Here is a 20661-nt window from a genome sequence, read left to right on the forward strand (position 1 = left end):
TTTCTTTTTTTTTTTTTTTTTTTTTGATACAGGGTTTCTGTGTAACAGTCCTAGCTGTCCTGGAACTAGTTGTAGTCCAGGCTGGCCTCAAACCCACAGAGATCCGCTTGCCTCTGCCTCCTGAGTGAGTGAATGCCGGGATTAAAGTTGTGTGCCACCACCACCCTGCTAACTCTCCTGTTCTTAAGCAACTGTTTGGGAATATGCCGCAGGGGAGAAAGTGCTGGGGTGTTAGAGAGCATGGGGTGGGGAGAGAGAACTATCACGTATGTTGTTAAACATGGCTGCCTTCATGGGCTCACAACCCGTTCCGGCTCAGGAAGATTCTATGTTTGTTTTACTGTCTTGATGTTACTGTCGTAATAGTCTCAAAACAAGGTGCCCTTCTATTTTTTTTTCTTGTTTCCTTTGTTTTCATGTGTGTGTGTGTGTATACATGTTTATGTTTGTATGTCCTCATGTATTGGAGTGCTTGTACACATACATGTGTGCCTGGGTGTGTATGGAGGCCAGAAGTTGACACTGAATATCTTTCTCTTCCCCATACTTTAGGGAACAAAATCTCTAACTGAACATGGAGCTCATCCATCAGTGACTGGCAGGCCAGAAAACTCTGGGGGCCCTCCTGTATCTACTGCTCTCCCAACATTGGGGTACAGTGGTACAGCACTATACCCAGGTTTTACATGGGTGCTAGGGATCATAACGCAGGCCCCCTCATTTGTGTAGCAAGCGATTTACCCCCTGAGCCATCTGAGATCTCACTTCCTTTGGTATTTCTACTGACCCTGCAAAGGACTTACCTAGTCCTATCCCTAGGGGTCGACTGTTCTTAAGTACAGGAAGCATGGAGCTAATCAGAAGTCATGGTGATGGACTGTTCCAGAGGTGTCTCAGTTCACCTGTTCTAGAATACAGGGTTACAGAAGTCCCCTTGCTGTATAATCCAGATTGCCAAGAACGAAGACAGAATACGAAATTGCAGTCTGGTAGTCAGGGCTTAGGACTGTGAGAAGGTGAAGACTAGTAGAAATCAGAAGAGAGGCCTGAATGCTCCTGAGTCTCAGCCCAGTCGCAAGTTCATATCCTCAAGTCTCCTTTCCAAAAATTGTATCACACACACACACTCACACACACACAAACACACACACACACACGTACATGCACACATGTGGAAGCTCTTGCATGCCAATTCCATGAGAGCTAAAGAACAGACCTCTTCCTGAGCTTGCTGAAACACTTCTCTGTGTAAAGGAGCACACGACTGAGGCCATTCCTTTGCTCCCTTTCCAGATGATGTGACAACAGAGTTTGAGCAGGGACGCCGAAGGGCAGACGTGTGACACGGTTTCCCTTTATCCAATGATGTGAGCAGGAAGAACGATGGGCACAGCTGCACACTCCAGCCCAGACAAGTGCTTGTCCTCTGTGCTCCAGAGCAGAGCTTTTCACCTTTTTTCCTGTTGATTTATGTACTTAATTTTTTTATACAATCTATTTTGATCGTGTTTTTCTCCTCTCCCGCCTCCTCCCAGAGCCTCCTCACCTCCCTACCCACGCAACTTCCTCTTAAAAAAAAAAAAGCAACCCCTCCCATCTCTGCAAAACTACAGAACCAAAAGTCAAAACAACTAAAAGACTAATAAAATATTTTTTTAAATGTGAAACTAAACAAAAATACCACACACACACACACACACACACACACACACACAGAGTTCATTTTGTGTTGGCCACCACTCCCGGGCATGAGGTCTGCCGTGGTGTCTGGTTGATACAAGCAGCAAGACTCCCCTGGAGAAAGCTGATTTCCCTTTACCAGTGGGTGTAAATTCTCCTCTTGGTTATGAGTAGAACCCCACGTCAGTCCTCCTCTCAGTGCTGGGACCCCTCTGACTTGAACCTCTGAGGTTTATGTGTGCCATAGTCTACAAATTCATAGACGTATCAGCCTATTTTTTTTGTCTAGAATTTTTTAATCTCTTTGATTTTGTTTGATTTTTCTCCCAAGCATGTCCTGAAAATTCTTTTTTCTTTTATTATTTCTTTGAAATTTTTGTACAATTACTTTTGACCATATTCGACTACCCCAGATCTAAGCTCTCTTTCCCCACCTATCTGACTTTGTGACTTCTTAAAAACAAAAAAGAACAGATCCATACATTCTTAGTGTGTAGCATCCCACTGGAGTGTGGATGACCCACCAGTGGTAACATTCTTAAAGAAAACTGGCTTACCTCCTTCTGGTAGCTGTCAATTACCCATAACTCCTTAGGTATGGTTAGGTCTTCATGTTCACCTCCCTCTCCATACTGGGGTTTGTTCCGACCCACAACATGAGCTCAAATATTTATTTATTTATATATTTGTTTGTTTGTTTGTTATTCTCACATATATTTCATCTCAACCACAATCTTCTCTTCCTCCCCTTCTCCACTCTCTCCCTTCACCACCTCCTCTCTCCTGCAGATCCACACCCTTCCACCTCCCCTCAGAAAAGAACAGGTCCTCCAGGGACATCAACCAAACAGAGCAGAACATGCCACAATAAGACCAGGCACGCACCATTACATAAAGACTGCATGAGGGAGCTGGAGAGATGGCTCAGAGGTTAAGAGCATTACCTGCTCTTCCAAAGGTCCTGAGTTCAATTCCCAGCAACCACATGGTGGCTCACAACCATCTGTAATGGGGTCTGGTGCCGTCTTCTGGCCTGCAGGCATACACACAGACAGAATATTGTATACATAATAATCAAATAAATATAAAAAAAGGCTGGATGAGGCCACCCAGTAGGAGAAAAAGTGTCCCACAAGCAAGGAAAAGAATCAGAGACAGACTCACTCCCTCTGTTACCCAAAGAACTGCAAGTCACTCAGCCACAGCACATATGCAGGAGACCTAGGACAGATCCCCATAGACTCCTGTTCTCCAAAAGTCCTATGAGTCCCAGATAGTTGATTTTGTGGGCCATGTTTTCATGGTATCCCTGACTCCTCTGGTTCCTGGATCCTTACTCCCCTTCCTCCTCAGAACTTCTCTAGCTCTGCCCGATATTCGGCCGTGGGACTCTGCACCTACCCCCATCAGTTGCTGGATGAAGTCTCTCTGGTCTCTTTGATGAGCATTCTGCTAGGCTCTGGTCCCAGAACACTGTACAGGGAGGACACACTGTAGGGTCGAAGGTTTTGTGGTTGCGTTGGTGACCCTTCCCCTTAAGGCCTTGCCTGGTTACAGAAGATGCTTGGTTCAAGCTCCACCACTACTAGGAGTTTTTGCTAGCACGGTCCTCTCATTTCATGCAGCTTCTGTTGCATTAGGTTTTCACCTGATGCCTGAAATACCTTCCAGTTCCAGACATTTCTCACAATGGTGTTCCTCTCTCTCACTCTGCCCATTTGATTCCTCCTGTTCCCACCCCCACCCACCCCCAATCCACTTGAAACATCTTCATTTCTCCTTCCCCCATGAACTCTCCTTCTTACTTAACTTCTCTGGGTCTGTGGACGCCAGTGTGATTCTTTTACTTATAAGTGGATTCATACCGTGTCTGTCTTTCTGGGTATGAGTCACTGCATTCAGAATGATTTTTTTTTCAAGTCCCATCCATTTGTCAGCAAATTTCATGTTGTCTTTCTTATGAATATCTGAGTAATGCTCCATTTTTAACACACTACATTTCCCTTATCATTCTTTGGTTGAGGGACATCTAGGTTGTTTCTAGTTTCTGGCTGTTCTGAGACAATAGCTAGGTTTTGAGATTGTGGGCAGTCTGTCACTGAGGAGGGAGAAAGGGAAACCAGAGAGCCTGGAGAGGAAGAGAAGAGACTATGGATTGAGGCTGATAAGTGGAATGCTTCTCAGTGTGGTCAGAAATAGTAGAGGAATCACCTGGTTGGAGCCTCATAGGTAGAAGCTGGTTTTTCCTTGATTGCCTTATACCATGTGGTCACTTTTAATCAAGATGGGAGTGTGGTCAGGTGGCAAAGATGCCCATCAGCAACACAGCTGCCTCCATCTCAATGAAGGGACAGCAGCTAAGGTGGCAGCAAAACCACGTTCCTTTTAGGATTACCTATGTGTAGATTTTTAACCATCACCCTGATGTTATGAGTTTTAAGTTAATCCCTTTGTTATGGATTTTACATTGTTTTAATCATACCCAATGGGCTTACAAATCTTGAGGTACAGAAAGTTTGCACAATTCTATAGACCTTAAGATAAGGTTTATACCTAAGCAAAGATTTTATAGAGTTAAACCTAAACCAAAAGAGTATGAGATGAATGGCAATAGCGCTTATCGGGGACTTTTATTTTGTTTTGCTCTCCTTTCTCCGTCACATAGTCATGTGGCTTTCCTGATATGTGACAGAGATTTTGAAAGAAACCATTAAACAAGTATGTTTGGGTCTAGGGAGTAGGGAGCCATATCCTAACTCCAGAGCCAGCTTTTAATTGAAGTTGGACAGCATAAAACAACAGTTTGATGCCCTCTCATACCTACAAGATGCCTAAATCCCTGTAAAACTGACTGCAGTAAGCTGGGAACAAACATGGATTAGAGACATAAAGTTTGTGAGCTCTGGCTAGAGAAGGGAGCTGTGACACACATGAGCCAGTGACGAGAGTGTGTAGTGTGTGTGCACGGTTCGTGTGTGTGCACATTGCAGCTGGCCTATGCCTTTGCTTTCTCGCTCTTCTGCTAGGTCTGGATCCTGCCTACCACTTTGCAGCAAATTTACAGATTCATCATTTGGTAACTTAAAAGACAGACAATTACATCATGGGAAGGAAGACTATATAAGAATAAACAAGACTTGATGTGGAGGAAAAAGAAATTGGGAATAGGGAACCTCTTTCCATTTTCCAGATAGCTGGCAGTTACATAAAGGCCCCCTAAAATGTTAGGATCTAAGGTGACACAAGTCAACACTTTGTATTGATTATCTAAGGCATGTTGAGGCCAAACTCAATTGCAAAAGTAACTTCAGGTGGGGTGTCAGGTGGAAAAGATGGAGGTTTTCTAAGAGGCATCTCAAGAGGGCGTGAGAGTATATGGAAGACTCCATTTCCATGGATGAGAGAGGACAAGGAAAATGTCATTACAGCCTGTAGCCGCCTACATCTCATGAACACAGGGTGGACCCAATAAGGACCAATCATTCAGTGGGTCATTAACACAGTCAACAGGGTCAGGGCTTAGCCTGGCTAAGCCAGAGGAGAGACTCAGTGCCTCGTACCAGGGCTTTTGTAGAGGCCAGAAGATGAGGCCAAAAAAACAAAGCTCTAGGAGGGGGTTCTCATCCACAGGAATGGGTTGGAAAATGAAGTCACAAAAGCCATGAGGACCTATGAAGCTGTGTTGTTAGAGGCAGCTCCTAAGAGAAGACAGGAGAAGGCACAATAGCCTGGCTGGCCCTAAGGAAACTGAAGGATTGCATCTCCAAGGGTGGGAGGATGAGGTCAGGTGGAGAGGGCCATCTGTAGTCATAAAGAGCTTGACTGGGCACACATCCAACTCCAAGAGTGCCAGAGTGGTTCCAGACACTCAATGGTTACTTCCGTGGACTCAGGTAAACGTTTACATTGACCAAAGGGGAAATTTACATAATTCTTACTGGTGGATGGAGAGCTGAAGGATTGGCGAGCTGGAAGGTGAGTGTTGCAGGTGGACTGGGAATGAGGGGTAGGGTCCCAGGGCATCTGAGGCCCCAGAGGAGAAACACAGACACTAGGAGAGCCTATCCAGGTTTTAGTACCAAATGTAAGTGTTATAACTCAGAATGAAAGGTATCCTAGCAGCTGGGAGCCAAGGAATAACACAAAGTCACACCTCATAATAAACTTCGCACAAGTGATGTGTTGAGGGTAAAACAAAATCAGGAGGGTGGTTACCTCTGTTTGGGCAAGAAACAGCAGGGGACTGAGAAGAAGGCAGGGCTTATATAGAGTTTCTTCTGTGTTGTAGGGGGAGGGGAAGGAGGAGGGGAACTTTTCAGGGTGAGGCTTTCCAGGGTGGGATTTTTTGGTGTGATTTCAATTCCAGAGTTTGAACTTTTTACACTGTAGGGTGGTACTGGGTCCAGCTGTTAGGGCAGTTAGAGTGTTTTGTGGGTGAAACTTGGCAGTTGGAGGTCTTCAGGGGAGGGGCCTGGCCACTCCTGTTCCTCAAGGGGTTTACAGGGAGGCTACTAATATTTTTTTATTTAATCTTGTATCCATCCACTTCAATGAAGGGGCTTATCAGTTGTAGGGATTCCCTGTTAGAATTTTTGGGGTTACTTATGTAATAGAAATTTTGAAAGTATAAGTTAGCCCCAATTAAATGGTTCCCTTAAAAGAATTAACATGGTCAAGATTAACATGGTCTTCCCGCCAATAAAACTCCAAGACAAAATTGGTACCAGGAGTGGGGTGTTGGTGTAATAGGAGTGACCATGCTTCTGTTTGGAAGAATCTCAACTTAGGAAGTTTGGGTTAGGAAAGCAGTGGATGCTTTAAGTCCTGCTTAAGGGTCATGCTAGCAGGAACATGAAGATAGTGATGCTGAATATGATTTGAACCGTGGGGGCCTAGTTCAAGGACATCTGGAGGAGAATTTTAGTATGCTGCCTAGAGATCATTCTTGTAATATTTTGGTAAAGAATGTGACTGTTTTTGCCTTGTTTGAGCAGTCTGGCTGAGACTAAAATGAAGAGTTTGGGATTAATTCCTTTGGCAGAGGATATCTCAAAACAACCTAGCATGGACTCTGTCTTGGGGCTAATGATGTTCACTCTAATAAAGATTTATAATGAAAGGGAACAGGCTGAGCAAGTATGAATACAAACGGTTCAAATCGAAAGGAAAAGAAGCACCAGGAGGAAAAATGGAATTAAGTCCTGTGTTCAAGGAAATAAACAGATTAAGAAATGGAATAAAGGGAGTGGTGACCTCAGGGTATGATCCAACCCAGCTACGTTTACAACTTGTGAAAAGGAACTAAAGAGAAGCTGAGCTCCAGATGTGGTAGTCCATGCCCTTAACCCCCACACTGGGAAGGCAGAGGCCAGCAGATCTGGTCTGGCCAGCCTGGTCTACAGATCCACTTTCAGGAGAGCTAAGCTTAGGCAGTGAAGGACAGAAAGCCAGTGAAGACATAATTGAAGAAGTTCCAGCCCCAGCAAGCAGCAGAACTTGGCAGCTTTTGGCCACATGATTTTGGTTTAGAGTTAAGGATAGAAGAAACAGGTATGGAATTTGCCTCTGCAACTGAAGAAAGCTGCTGAGGCCAGGCATATGCTGGACATGTCTGTGAATGAAGGCCTAATAGAAAGGTCATTGCATGAAGCTGTAAAGCCTGGGTTGCCTTGGAGACCCCAAGATGTTAGAGACGTCAGAATAGAGGGACACCTGCCAAGGAGAGCTGCTAACAGGGAGTAGAACCAGCCCAAGAAAAGGAAGTGTATTGCAGCTTACAAAGCTGAACAGAGTTGGAGATTTCAAGAGCATTTTGACATCAGACATGGACATACAGAGTTTGGAGTTTGCCCAGCTATGTTTCAGTCTTGCTTTGTTCTAATATTTCCTCACTATGTTCCCTTTCCTATGTTTTGAAATGGTAGTGTATACCCTGTGTTACAATATGTTGGAAGTATGTGATCTGTTTTTTTTAAATCTTGATTTTTAGGGGGTTACAGTTAAGAGATAGCATGAATCTTGAAAGAGACTTTGAACTTTATACTTTTAAACATTGTTGAGGCTATTAGACTATGGGGACCTTTGAAGTTGGACTAAATAAATTCATTTTGCATTATGACATTGTTGCAAGCTCATAGGGTTCAGGGAGTGGAATGAGGTAGTTTGAGTGTAGTTGACCCGCATAATCTCATAGTGAGTGGCACTATTAGGGGGGGTTGACTTTTTGGATTGGGTATGGCCTTGTTAGAGGAAGTGTGTCACGGTGGGTGCAGGTTTTGAGGTTACTTATGCTCAGAATATCACTCAGTATCTCACTAGACTTTCTGCTGCCTGTAAGACATAGGACTCTTGGGTCCCTCCAGTACCACATCTGCCTGCACACCTCCATGTCACCATCATGGTGACAATGAACTGAACCTTAAACTGTAAGTGAGTCACTCCAATTAAATGTTTTTTTTTTATAAGAGTTACTGTGGTCATGGTGTCTCTTCACAGCAAGAAAAACCCTAAGACACTGTCCAAGTTGCTTTTGATCATGGTCTTCATCACAGCAACTGAAACCTAATTAGGGCTCTCTGTCTTCATGGGAAGACCCTTTATCCTGAGGGAAGAGTCACTTTATGAAAAGAAAACTGTGAGGGCAACTGCTAGCTTACCTGGCAAGGGTAAAGCAGAATAAAGCTAAATGCTACCGAAGCTCTGCTCGTTGCTAAACCAGAAACCTACATCCAGGTCTATAAATTCAGTTAGAGTCCATTTTTAGTGTCATTTTGTAGTCACTAAAAGCTTGTTTCAAATTTGGTTCAAAATTCTGATGGTGGGCTTGCTTATTCTTGCCTAGTAGGATTAACAATAGCTCAGTGAGCTTGCCTTGCAAATGTGAAAAACTGAGTTCAAGTGCCCAGAATCCACACAAAGTCAAGCACAGTAGCACGCATGTGCAATCCCTTGACTCCCATAGTAGAATGGAAGGTGTTAACGGGAAGATACGGGGACGTTCATAGGCCAGCCAGCCTGACTTGCACAGGTGCAGAACAAGAGACTCTTTTATGCAAAATGGAAGGTAAGGATCACACATAAGGCTGTCCTTTGACTCACAACACGTATTGTGGCATACGTGTGCTTACATTCACACACACAAGGATGCACAAACCCATGTCCACACAAAACACACATGTATATACACAATACAAGAAATGTTAAAGAAAACATGTGCATTTCAGTTAAACTTCATAAATTGCGTTTGACTTATAATTAGGGAAGGGATTAGTTCATTGATAGATGAATAAACAAGGAAAGGACAATTAAAATCAATAAGGAAACATTTTCCATTTAAATTGGTTCCATTGAAATCAATCCCCTCAGCAGAGATATTATTTAAGGGGCAAATTCTGACCAAGGGTGGAAAGTGGGAGCAAATTACAACCTCTGATTGGCCAACGGTTTCAAAGGTTCACCTCCCATGGAGATGAGCTAAACCAAAGGGGTGGTTTACCCCAGATGTTGTGGCTGATCCAGACTTTCCAGACATAAGCAGCACCCACGGTCCCCCGGGACAGCAGGCTCGGGCACCGCCCCCAGCGCTTATCTTTTATTCAGTCTCCTTTCCACATATCTGTTGGTCTTTGATGTGAAAAAGCTGAACAACTTGGGATAAAAAACAGAATGTATAAATTCTGAGGTTAAATACTATACCTCACTCTGCCCTTCTAATTTTTATGACATAGTCAACAAAACAACCCAGAAATGTTCTTCCCCATCATTTAATGGGGGAAAGGGGATTTCTGTGAGTGTCTGAGGGTCAGTCCTCTGAGATAAGCTCAGGACATCCCTTTCCCTTGTTGCTGACCTCTGGATACCATGATAAAATATTCATTCCTTATCATGAATCTCCTCCTAGTCTTTTGGGCTATACTGTGACCTTTATACCCAGCTGAAGGACGGATATCAGACTCTGAACTCTTGGCTCAGTAGGGCAGTCAGACCGTGGAGTACACAGTACGCGTTGGAACACCCTGGGATTACACAGTGAGGCGTGGAGACTGGCTGTAAAAGCAGCTGATATAAACAGTGCTGGAGAATGTGGCTTCTGCTTTCCTTTGGAGACATAGACATGCATCAGCACCAGCTTTTGCTAATGGCCGCTTCTCTCAGGGGGATGAGGTCTGCAGAGCCAAGGGAAGGCAGCTGAATCCATAATATCCATAGCTTCCACAGCTGCATCCTTCACTTCCCCAAATGTGAAGATGACAAGTCTTAGAGTCTGTAAGAACAGGAAATGAACAGGCTAGGTCCACCCTAAGCATAATAAGCTCAGTATTACCAAGAGGAAAAGTCTTCGAGGTAAATGTTGTCCTGCCCACAGGTCTTACGTAATTCTTTCTTTCTAGATAGAATCTAGTAAGTGGTAAGAGTGGACTAGCTGTATGGAGAGGGAACTGGAGAAGTATAGTGTTGTAAAATAAGAGGGCACTTAAACATTTGGTGATGCTACAATACAGTGGGTTTTCCAAGCTCATAAATGGATGGTCAAGTATAATATGCACATCTGTTAGCAGTGTGTGTGACTCCAAGCAGTGTTCTCTTACATCCGGGTATTTTGCTCCTCTCAGTAGTTTAAGGTGGCCTCAGACAAAGGGGGGAGTCCTAGTGTGGAAACACGATTAGGTGAGCAATGGCAAGAAAGCACTCCAAAGCCTGCCTTCCAGACCTCATCCTTGAGCTATGTGCTACTTCAGCGGCCTTGAGATCACAGTGGAAACATACCTGACCAGACAACACTTTTTCCTTGCCTGGCAAATCCAAGGCACACCAGGCCCAAGGAGTCACCTGTGCCAGCCACAGTATTCCAAAACAACTTTCTAATAAACACCTAAAATATGAATATGAATTTTCCTCGTGAAAAAGTAAAGTGGGTAGAGGTATTGGCATTGGCTTCACACACTTACAGAGATTCATGGGTTTAGAAGCCTATGGGTAGCAGTGGCTGCTGAGGAAGGGAAAGTCACTGTCCTTTGCGGACTTGACAATATGTTACCCATATACCTGTTGTTTTGATTTGAATAGGCATGGCCCTATAGACTCATGTGTTTGAATGCTTGGACCCTAGGACCTGCACTATTAGGAGGTGTTGCCTTGTTGGAGTAGGTGTGACCTAGTTGGAGGAAGTGTGTCACTTCTGTATGTGTGTGTGTGTGGGGTGGTGATTATATGCTTAATCAGTGTAGAATACAGACCTATGAATCAAGATGTAAAACTCTCAGTTCCTTCTCCAGCACCATTTCTGTCTCCACGCTGCCATGCTTACTGCCATGACTACAATGGACTAAACCTCTGAACTGTAAGCCAGCCCCAATTAAATATTTTTGTTTATAAGTGTTGCTGTGGTCATGCTATCTCTTCACAGCAATGGAAACCCTAATTAGGGTTCCCAAGGATATAAGTCTACATATTGGAGTATGTTAAGCTACTATCAAGTCCCCAAAGGACAGTGACTCTTCCTCCCTCAGCAGCCACCACCATCCATACATAGGTTTCTAAATCCGTGAATCTCTGTAAGTGTATTGCCTGAGTTGCTGTTTTGCAGGGTTCGGCACCTAGGCCTATAATCTGATATTGCAACAATGACTACATGATGTTATTTATAAAGTTCATGATGGAAACTGAGCTGTCCACTTTTCAAAAAGATTGTAAAAAACAATCCCGTAATATTTTAAGTAAGTTTACAATCGTAAAGAGGGAGGCATTCATAACTATCCTGGCACAAGCACATGAGCCTCAGATTAGACACACCTTGCAGAACCATCATGAACTTTTAAGTTTCCTTCCACATTAGAAGTATGCTAGGTTTTTGATGACTTGGAGATGGTAAGGTTTGATGACTTGGAGATGGTAAGGTTTCATTATCTTTGAGAACACAAAGGTGACACAGCTGGTTTTATTACATCTGAGGCTATGAATGAGAAGAACTTTCCATTATTAGAATCTTCCCCATCCTTGCTTGTGTTCTGACATTTTCTTCTTTCAAAGTGAAAGGATGAATCTAGTAGAAGGCAGTTTTCTTCCTAATGTGTTTCATTAAATAAGAACAGATACAGCACAGCTTCACAAAACCTGGGGCCCAATGGACAACAAATCAAAATTCTAAACTGTGATTCTGTTGCTCTGTGCAATATTAGGAGTTGTCGGAATCCTCTTCTCTGATGTGGTTAGAATTCTTAGCAGAATGCCCTGCTTCTCTGCTGTTGTTGAGTTAATGAGAGGTTCCCTGAGCACACTCATTCATAGTAATAGTCTCTTGTCAGTCATTAACATCTTAAGACCCATTAACAACAAGGCTTCCTACTTCCTGCTCCAAGTGTTTCCTCTTCCAGCACAGGTCTCCTAAGCTGAAAACAGCAGCAAAAAAAGGGGGGTGGGACAGATGTAGACTGCTGGTTGTTCTCTCATACTTGTCCCTCCCCCTGCTATACTGGGCTATGGCTTCTGAATCAGAAGTCATATGGTTTATGACATCTATTTACTTTGGAACAGAAAGTGAGAAAAACCATCTTGTTTAATGGCATCCACAACACCTGGCTTTTGTTCTCTCTCCACATGGGAAATGGTAAACCCTGATCCTGAGAGATTTGTGATGATCCAGAGAGATTTCTACCTCCTGAGACTTTGCTTAGTTGTCTATCAGACTTCAAGACGAAAAGTCATCTTAGGACTCTCACGGTGTTGGAAGGTGTTCCTGAAATCAGGGATACTGCCTTAGTTAGGGTTTTCTATTGCTGTGAAGAGACACCATGACCACAGCAACTCTCATAAAGCAAACATGTATTTGGGGTCATTCACTTACAGTTTCAGAGGTTCAGTCCATTATTGCCATTATGAAGAAGATCCGGGAGGTATGCAGGTAAATGTGGTACTGGCTACATCTGGACATGCAGGCCATAGTAGGTAGGTAGACTGAGACACTCTGCAGTGTCCTGAGCACAGGAAACCTCAATCCCTTCCCCCACAGTGTCACGCTTCCTCCAACAAGGACAAGCTTCAACAAAGTCACACCTCCTAATAGTGTCACTCCCTATGAGATTATGGGGGCCGATTGCATTCAAACTACCTCATTCCACTCCCTGTCCCCTATGAGCTTGTAACAATATCAAAATGCAAGCTGCATTTAGTCCAACTTCAAGTCGGACTAAGTCCCCATAGTCTAACAGTCTCAACAATGTTTAAAAGCCCAAAGTTCAAAGTCCTTTCATGCAATGTCTTAATTGCAATCCCATATATAATCAGAATAAAAAAAATAGATCACATAGTTCCAACATATAACGAGACAGGATATTCACTACCATTCTAAAACATAGGAAAGGGAACATACTGAGAAAATACTGAGCCAAAGTGAGACCGAAACCCAGCTGGGAAAACTCTAAACTCTGCGTCTCCATGTCTGATGTTGAAATGCTCCTCAGATCTTCAATCCCATTCAGCTTCGTTGACTGCAACGCTCTTCTTTCTCTTGGGCTGGTTCTACTCTCTCTGTTAGCAGCTCTCCTTGGCAGGTATTCCACGACTCTGGCATCCCTCACGTTTTGGAGTCTCCAAGGTAATCCAGGCTTCAACATCACAGCTTCACACAATGGCCTCTCTACGAGGCCTTCGTTCACAGACATGCCTGACATATGCCTGGCCTTAGCAGCTTTCTTTAGTCACATAGGCAAGTTCTATAACCTGTTTCTTCTATTCTTAAAGCCAGAACCATGTTGCCAAAGCTGCCAAGTTCTGCTGCTTACTGTGGTTCGAACATAACCCCCTTATTCAATTATATCTTCACTGGCTTTCTGTCCTTCACTGCCTACATTTGTCTGTCCTGAAACTGGATCTGTAGACCAGGCTGGCCTCTAACTCAGAGGGCTTCCAGCCTTTCCAATATGGGGATTAAAGGCATGCACTGCCACATCTGGACCTAAGCTTCTCTTTGATTCCTTTTCACAAGTTGTAAAGTTAGCTGGATGGGATCATACTGTGAAGTCACCACTCTCTGTATTCCATTTCTTAATCTGTTTATTTCCTTAAACACAAGACTTAGCTCCATTTTTCTTTCTGGTGCTCCTTTTCTCCTCAAAACTTTGATCTTGTAATTTTCCCTGCTCAGTTTGCTTCTTTTCTTTATAAATCTTTACAAGTATGAACACTAGTAACCAATCGATGGAGTCTATACTAGTCTGTTTTGAGATTTCTTCCGTCCCCAGGATTCATCCAAAACTCTTTGGACAAGGGCAGAAGGGCCATTTTCTCCACCAAAATATCCCAGAAAAATATTTTTAGGAAGATACTAGTACTCTCCTCTGCAGCATCTTGAGCAAGTCCCCCACAGTTCATCAAATCACGTTTAGCACCACTGCCTTCCATGCTCCTACTAGTATGGCCCCTCAAACAGCTCTTAAAGAGCTCAACTGCCTTTCCCATCTGAAGTTCCATGGTCCATATTCCTTCAAACAAATGCATTGTCAGGCCTAGCACAGCAACACCCCAGTAGTCCCTGATACCAACTTCCGACTTAGAGTTTCTTATTGTTGTGAAGAGACACCATGACTGTGGCAACTCTTATAAAGAAAACACTTAATTTGGGTGGCTGACAACAGTTTCAGAGGTTCAGTCCATTATCATCATGGTGGGAAACATGGCAGCATTCAGGCAGAGGTGGTGCTGGCTACATCTCGATATGCAGGCCACAGGAAATAGACTGAGACACTTGGCATTATCCTGAGATTAGTAAACCTCAAACCCCACCCTCCCAGAGACACACTTCCTCCCACAAGGTCATATGCACGCCAACAAAGCCACACCTCCTAATAGTGCCACTCCCTATGAAATTTTTGGGACGAGTTACATTTAAAATACTGCTAAACCTAAATACAACACCACAAAAAAAGGCATACTGGAAAACTTAATTTTGACTAATAAGCATTGAGCTTAGTATTTTACTAGAGGTTGGCATGGGAGAAGGGAGGGAAGAAAACTGATTATGCATGTATTGAAATGCCATGCTGAATTTTTTAATTTGTATAATTTACTCATGGCAATCAAGAATAAAATGTTCAAAAGAATAAAGAACTGATCTGCAAACACTGAAAACACAGTCAGTGAAAAGATACAAACCTAAAAACGGCCACCTGTTACATAATTCTATTTGCGTGAAACGTCCTTTGATGTAGAAAGTGGATGAGAACTTAATGGTCTAAGAATGGGAAATGAAAATCCACAGCTTAACTTAACTTGTACTCAGTTCCAGAATACGATAATGGCAGTGTTTGGGCAAATAGTTAATAGATTCAATTTTAGGTTAATTTCCTCTCAAGTAATCTTAGAAACAAAGAAAAGTTAAAAACACACTTTTTAGTTCCAATAATCATTCAAACTTTAAATTTTCAACTGTATTTCACATAGTCTCCTAAGGCAACTGCTACTGGGAAAGGTTTGGGCTATTAAGTCTCATGTCCCATTGTTTGATGTATGCTACAAATTATAATACTGCTATAGAGTGTGCACTTTGAATTTGTAAATAGAAAATTATCTAGTTTTTTTTGTCTAATTCATTTTTGTTGTTTGGTTTTTGGCTGGAGTGGAACTCTCTATATAGACCAGGCTAGAACTCATAAAGATCTGCCTGCTTCTGCCTCCCCAGGGCTGAGATTGGAGGTTTGTGCTACTACCCCCTAACCCTAACTCTTCCCCTCCCCTTTTTTCTCTCTCTCATGGTCTTTCAAGACAGTGTTTCTCTGTATAGCCCTAGCTGTCTGTAGACCAGGCTAGCCTCAAACTCAGAGATTCACCTACCTCTGCCTCCCGAGGACTGGGATTAAAGGTTGTGCCACCATAGTTCTCAGTTCTTGAAATATAAATGCCCACATGTGTAATTGGAGACAGATTGGGTATGATTATCAAATTTTATTTCGGTTCAATCACAGATGTAGATTCAGAGAAAACATGCGAAGAGAAAGTAAAGGGGCATGGCATGTAATCTCTTGAACTTTAAACTTCCACATCACACTATGAATTGGTTCAAAGATAAGAAATAGGATAAATTCTCTCTTGTGGACAGGACCGAATCCCTGCTTTCCCTGAGGAATACACAGCTGAGACCATGGCATTTGACGGCAGCTGGAAAGTAGACCGGAATGAGAACTATGAAAAGTTCATGGAGAAAATGGGTAAGCATTGTCTACCTGGGCGGCTCAGCGTTTGCTTTCTCCTGTGTGTGGTAGAGAAGGCCTGGTGATGTAAGGATTCAGGTGTGATGGTGCAGAGCCAGGATATCTGCATCCACGCTTCCTGCTTTAGGAAGGACATCTTGTCTCCCTAGGGCAAGTGTTAGAGTCCCTGTGTTTTCTTTCCTTGCCTGTTGCACCTATGCAACTGAAAACTGAAGAAAGAAAATTCTAGTGAGCTATGATAATTTCCAGAGTTTAGAATAACACTGGATTATAGGAGGCAAAAGAACAAGGAACTTTTAATAAAGTAAGAAAACAATTTTATCAAAACTCAGTTTGACTAAACTACCTGCAGTTCTCTTCTCTAAATTATCTAACTTTAGTAATAACCATAAAAAGCTGTTTACTTTAGTAAGGTCTGCTTTGACTATATTATAAATGTCTAGCTAATATTCTGGCAATCTACACTACAAATTGGGCAAAAAGTCATTTCCCCAAATAAAATTTGCATAAATTATGTCTCATACTTAGGGATTTCAAATTTAAGTTTATAAAATTTGTACATTCAATTTATAATGAATTTAATCATAAAGCCTCTAATTTTCTGGTTTGGACCAAACGAAAATGCCACAAAAATAAATACAACTACGAAGCAAGCAATACATGGTGCTATATGCCTTGATATTACCACTTCAGGAGTGAAATGAGAGCATTGTATATAAGTTAAAAAACTAGCCTGGGTTATGTAGTAAGTTTGGGGCCCACCTGGGTTATGTACCTAGACCCAGTTTCAAACAGCAACAACAAAATAAATAAAATCTATTTTGAAAGCAAAGTAGCATTGAAAATTTTAAAATGTCTAGAACTGAACTTGTGTTTCTTTAATATATGGAATATATATTATTTAATAATTATTTAATTCTCCATTCGACCTAGTTGAAATTTGACTGAACACTGAAGCACAGAGTTTGTTAGTCTTGTTAAAATTGCTCGGGGCTAAGGAGCTACATTTTGTTGCTTCATTTACTGATGTGGAAAGTCCTTCTGTCTATGTGTTGCTTTTATTGATTGATGAATAAAGCTATTTCAGCCAATGGCTTAGCATAGTAAAGCCAGGCGGGAAATCAGAACAGAGAGAAAGTAGGTGGAATCAGGGGGCATCTGCGTAGCTGCTGAAGGAGAAAGACACCCTGGAACGCCGGAACCTTACCAGTAAGTCACAGCCTCATGGTGATCCACAGATTAATAAGAATGGGGTCATTTACCATGTAAGAGTTAGTTAATAAGAATCCTGAGCTAACAGGCCAAGCAGTGCTGTAATTAATACATTTTCTGTGTGATTATTCGGGTCGGGGTGGTGGGGAAACCAAAGTGCAGTCTCCGTTTACAGTTTACATTTTCTTGGTTTGGAAAAGCTGCTCGAACCCTTTCTCCGGATCTGCCAGAGCTTCCGCTTTCTCTCAAAGTGTCTCAGTGCTGCTGTGCACACACGACACTGTTTGCTCTTTCTCCTCCACCCACAAAATAAAGATGAGCAAACAAGACAAACTTAGAAAGGGAAACATTCTCTGTGGCGTTTTCATTCCTTGTTCCCTCCAATCTCTCTCCTTTCGCAGGCATTAATGTGGTGAAGAGGAAGCTTGCGATGCACGACAATTTGAAACTGACCATCAAACAAGAAGGAAACAAATTCATTATTAAAGAATCATGCAGGTTTCGAAACATAGACGTTGTGTTTGAACTCGGTGTCAACTTTGACTATACTCTAGCAGATGGGACTGAACTCAAAGTAAGCCTCTTTTTTTTTTTTTTTAGAAGCGATGCATTCTTGATTTTTTTTTTAAATCAATACAAAGTAGTTTATCTCATGGAATGGTTCAACTAATGCAACCCCCTTCATTTATTGAAGAGGCTAATGAAGCTCTTTCAGTATTTTATTTTATACACGTCACTGGCAAAATCTTTAACTATAATATTTTATTGGGATATGCGTCCGGGAAAACACGATGCTGAACAATCAGATTTATAGTAATCCTCTTAGATGGACTAAGTACAGTGATGGTCCGTCCCAAGGAAAGGGAAGGTTCTGTATTTTCAACTCTTCATGCTAGGAGACGACAAGCATGTTTATGATATCCAAGCACAGTAACTATTCATAAATATACTTGGACACTACACTTAGAAGCCAAGAATGAGGCTGACTCAGGAGAGTGTAGCAAGCACCAACCTCTGGGTTGTGTTGCAGCACTATATAAACACTGGGCATGGTCATACACGCCTGTAATCCCAGGACTTGGGAACTGGAGTCATGAGGATCATAAAGTCAAGCTTCTTCTCATATACAGAGTGAGTCTGAGGCCAGTCTAGGCCATATCTCAAAAAATTGATAAAAAACAAAAAAATAGTGAATAAGTGAGTACCCCAATGTGAAAGTCTGATTCGTGGTAAGTCATTAAGAATGAATGGTCCTTTTGCCCAACATTCGGGGAAGCTCAGGAAATTCTGTGGAAGAGTGGGGGAAAGAATTGTAGGAGCCAGAGGAGTCAAGCACACCACAAGAAAACCTATAGAATCAACAAACCTAGGATAATAGGGGCTCACAGAGACAGAACTAACAAGCAGGTCATCTGCATGGGACTGCCCTAGGCCTTCTGCCTGTATGTTACAGCTGTGTAGCTCTGTCTTCCTGTAGGACTCCTCAGGGCTGTCTCTGACTCTTTTGCCTGCTCTTGTAACTCTTCCCCTTGTACTGAGTCACTTTATCCTTCATAAGAGGGAAGGTGCCTAGTCTACTGCAATTTGATGTGCCGCATTTGGTTGATATCAATGGGAATCCCTTTTCTGAGTAGAAACAGAGGAGGAATGGATGGGGTGGGGCAGGGTGTGGTGAGGTGGACTGGGAGGAGAGGAGGGAGGGGATTCTTTGGTCAGGATGTAAACAAACAAACAAACAAACAAAGAATGTCCCTTTTACTTGTTGTTGGTGGCACATTAATTCCAGCACTTGGGAGGCAGAGGCAGGTGGATCTCTGGGTTTGAGGGCAGCCTGGTCTACAGAGTGAGTTCCAGGATGGCCAGGGCTACAGAGAAAAACCCAGCCTTGAAAAATCAAAAGAAAAAACAGTGAATTTTTTTTTTGTCTCAGAGTTTTTTTTCTAGTCAGGTATGTTTTCAGCATCTCTCTCTCTCTCTCTCTCTCTCTCTCTCTCTCTCTCTCTCTCTCTCTCTCTCTCTCTCTCTCTCTCTCTCTCTCTGAGTGTGTGTGTGTGTGTACGTTCACATGCCCACACATGCCCACTGCAGAGGAAGAGGCCCTAGGAGGACATGAAGTGCCCTCATCCCCTACTGTACATCTTATTCCTTGAAACAGGGCATCTCACTGAACCTGGAGGTAGGCTGATGGCCATGAAGCCCCCATGATCCTCCTGTCTCTGCCCTCTGCAGCGCTGGTGCCATAGGCATGTGTGAGCACACCTGGCTTTGTACATGGACTCTGGAGATTTGAATTCAAGTCCTCATGATTGGGTTACGAGTTCTCTCACCAGCTGAGCCATCAGCCCTGCAATGACAGTATAGCTGTGAATATTTATCACTAATGATAATGCCTTCTCATCTGCACTAAAATTCGGCACATAGCAATTGTTAGCAGAGTGGTGCTTAACAGTTCCCAGGGCAGCCTTGGCTCCCGCAGCTCGGGGCCAGTCCTCTTTCTGACTTGTGAGGAGCTGCTCTGTCATTCCACAGTCGCTGCACGTGTAAAATGGGGGTAATGTATTACTCCATAGCGTCTATAGGGCCACTGTGAAAATGTGGGTCTGTAAAACTGGAAATCGTATTAAAGACAGGTAAGACCATAATATAATATAATTTAATAAATAAATAAATACTGCATTATTATTGTGATGCAGGGGACCTGGAGCCTTGAGGGAAATAAACTTACTGCAAAATTCAGACGAGTCGACAATGGAAAGGAACTGATTGATATCTGTGAAGTTTCTGGTGATGAGCTAATCCAGGTAAGTTGTAAGAAAGGTTTATAGCTACATTCCAAAGACAAAAATAATTATGAACAAGAATTTTGTCACTGTTAGTTACTCCTTGTGGAGGCTTTGAAAGAAAATGGCCCCACCAGGGATTGACACTATTAGGAAGTATGGCTTTGTTGGAGTATGTATGACCTTGTTGGAGGAAGTGTGCTGCACGGGGGTGGGTTTGAGGTCTCCTACGCTCAAGCTATGTCCAGTGTCAACCAGAGTCCACTTCTGTTGTCTGTGGATCAAGATGTCAAACTCTCAGCTCCTTCTCTAGCACCACGTCTGCTACACGCCTTCATGTCCCACCATGATGATAATGGAAACTCTCAAACTGATAACCAACACCAATTAAATGTTTTCCTTTATAAGAGTTGCCATGGTTATGGTGTCTCTTCCGAGCAGTAACATCTAAGACATAGCTGTAATAAGTAAACTGTTCACTTGTTTCATATGTGTGTGAGAGATATCTACTTACTGAGGAGAGTTTACACATATACATACAGCAATTCGCATTTTAACAAAAAATATAAATGTCTACAACCCAAAATGTAATTTTAATGGTTCTATGCTATAGCTTCATAAAGTGCTTCAATCAAATATAAGAAAATATATGACAACCTTGAATATTACTGTTTTTCTTAATTTGGGATTTTATCTTAATGGCACATCCTGTTATGTTGGTCAACATCTTTCAGACCTACATATATGAAGGAGTCGAGGCCAAGCGGTTCTTTAAGAGGGAATGA

The 20661-nt window shown here is 42.7% G+C and overlaps 1 protein-coding gene across 1 annotated transcript; it reads left to right on the forward strand.

Annotated features, from left to right (window-relative positions):
- Positions 1 to 15814: 15814 nt before the first annotated feature.
- On the forward strand, positions 15815 to 20661 carry LOC126499562 (fatty acid-binding protein, intestinal-like). The gene is made up of 4 exons (XM_050138861.1): positions 15815 to 15881; positions 17498 to 17670; positions 19790 to 19897; positions 20611 to 20661. The coding sequence occupies exons 1-4, from the start codon at positions 15815 to 15817 to the stop codon at positions 20659 to 20661; spliced, it is 399 nt and encodes a 132-aa protein (XP_049994818.1).

The sequence above is a fragment of the Alexandromys fortis genome, unplaced genomic scaffold (genome assembly GCF_014885135.2).
Source record: "Alexandromys fortis isolate MF-2015 unplaced genomic scaffold, M_Fortis_MF-2015_v1.1 scaffold_19, whole genome shotgun sequence".
In the NCBI taxonomy this organism is placed as follows: Eukaryota; Metazoa; Chordata; class Mammalia; order Rodentia; family Cricetidae; genus Alexandromys; species Alexandromys fortis.

Bases quoted from the DNA above. Each gene is read 5' to 3' on its own strand.
- LOC126499562 (XM_050138861.1), top strand. From the start codon at position 15,815: ATGGCATTTGACGGCAGCTGGAAAGTAGACCGGAATGAGAACTATGAA. The intron at 15,882-17,497 runs GTAAGCATTGTC...CTCCTTTCGCAG, and splicing joins AAAGTTCATGGAGAAAATGG to GCATTAATGTGGTGAAGAGG. The intron at 17,671-19,789 runs GTAAGCCTCTTT...ATTGTGATGCAG, and splicing joins CAGATGGGACTGAACTCAAA to GGGACCTGGAGCCTTGAGGG.